Source organism: Amphimedon queenslandica, unplaced genomic scaffold (assembly GCF_000090795.2).
Source record: "Amphimedon queenslandica unplaced genomic scaffold, v1.1 AMPQUscaffold_13321, whole genome shotgun sequence".
Taxonomy (NCBI): domain Eukaryota; kingdom Metazoa; phylum Porifera; class Demospongiae; order Haplosclerida; family Niphatidae; genus Amphimedon; species Amphimedon queenslandica.
This window is the reverse complement of record NW_003546443.1, coordinates 164,634-165,789: the sequence shown is the minus strand read 5'-3', so window position 1 is coordinate 165,789 and position 1,156 is coordinate 164,634. Positions and strand designations below refer to the sequence as shown.

Genomic DNA, 1,156 nt, shown 5'->3' with positions numbered 1-1,156 from the left:
TGAAGCATCAGTGAATTGCCCCTCTGAACAGCAACTGCTAGATGTTGGAAAAGGTACTCAGTTGCACGCTTGTCACCAGTGTAGGAGGAGATCCTTCTTCCCAGGTTCCTCAGAAAGGCACCAGTGCGAGGACCAATGGTCCCAAGGGACTCAATGGCCACGGGAACAAAACAGACAGACGGAGGGAGAGTGGAATTATTATTATTATTATTATTATTATTAGGTGATTTATTGTGTGGTAGTATCAGTTGCTATAAGAACAAGGATTGCTCAAGATCACTTGATATCAAGATACAGATGACTTTATTCCCACTCTCAAAAGAATCCCAAGAATTAATAATACCAGAACACATTTACACACTTTCATGAATCATGATGCTTTACTGAGTGTACTTTGTTTTGTCATTAAATCAAATGCCATCTGTGGTTATGTAATAAGAATACAAGTTATTTGGTTGATAAACATGTATATGCATGTACATCCATATAGGCATATATACATGTAATTGGTATAGATGTTAATTCATTTTCAAGAGCAGTGCTGTATGACCACGTTTTTGCACGTGATGACTAATAAAACTGAGTAGAGGCTGTGGTCTTTTTGATGATTAATTTGTTGGAATGTTAGGTGTGGCTTGTTTAATGTTTAGAAGAAGTCAAGAAGAGGATGTCTGGAAAAAGTTAGTTTATCTCTCCCTACCATCTTCCCTCCTCCTCTGTCTTCATGTTTTCTCTTTCTATTTATTCTTCTGTAGTCATTGTCTTCATTTCTATCATTATTCATTTACTACAGGTTTCAAAATGAGAGCTGAACACAAAGCTCCTGTAATAGGGGAGTCCCTCTACCTGTGGGCAGGGAACCAGATTGACTTACCTAAAGTTCATGACTCCCTTCAAAAGAGGGAACTGACCTCAAGAGTTGATGTGTACCAGCTTTCTACTGCTGATTGGTCCTCTCGCCTAACAAGAGGTACTCCTCCATTAGGAGTAGCTGCCTACTCTTGTACCACCTCTCATTCTAATATTTACTATTTTGGTGGATATTGTGGTCATGATGACTGTTACCACAATACGTTGAATGTACTGAATACGATAAAGATGGAGTGGACTTCATGCAGTAATGTTGAACAGTCGTTGATGAAGAAAGGCTATGCTG

The 1,156-nt window shown here is 38.9% G+C and overlaps 1 protein-coding gene across 1 annotated transcript in view; it reads left to right on the top strand.

The window, feature by feature from the left end:
* The first annotated feature begins 644 nt into the window (after window positions 1-644).
* The window catches only part of LOC109583170 (kelch domain-containing protein 3-like), a 5,553-nt gene continuing 5,041 nt past the window's right edge, over window positions 645-1,156 (top strand). The window contains exons 1-2 of the mRNA XM_019998399.1: window positions 645-680; window positions 794-1,152. Of these exons, the coding sequence (XP_019853958.1) occupies window positions 668-680; window positions 794-1,152 (372 nt within the window). The 5' untranslated portion in view covers window positions 645-667. The remainder of the gene's footprint in view (window positions 681-793; window positions 1,153-1,156) is intronic.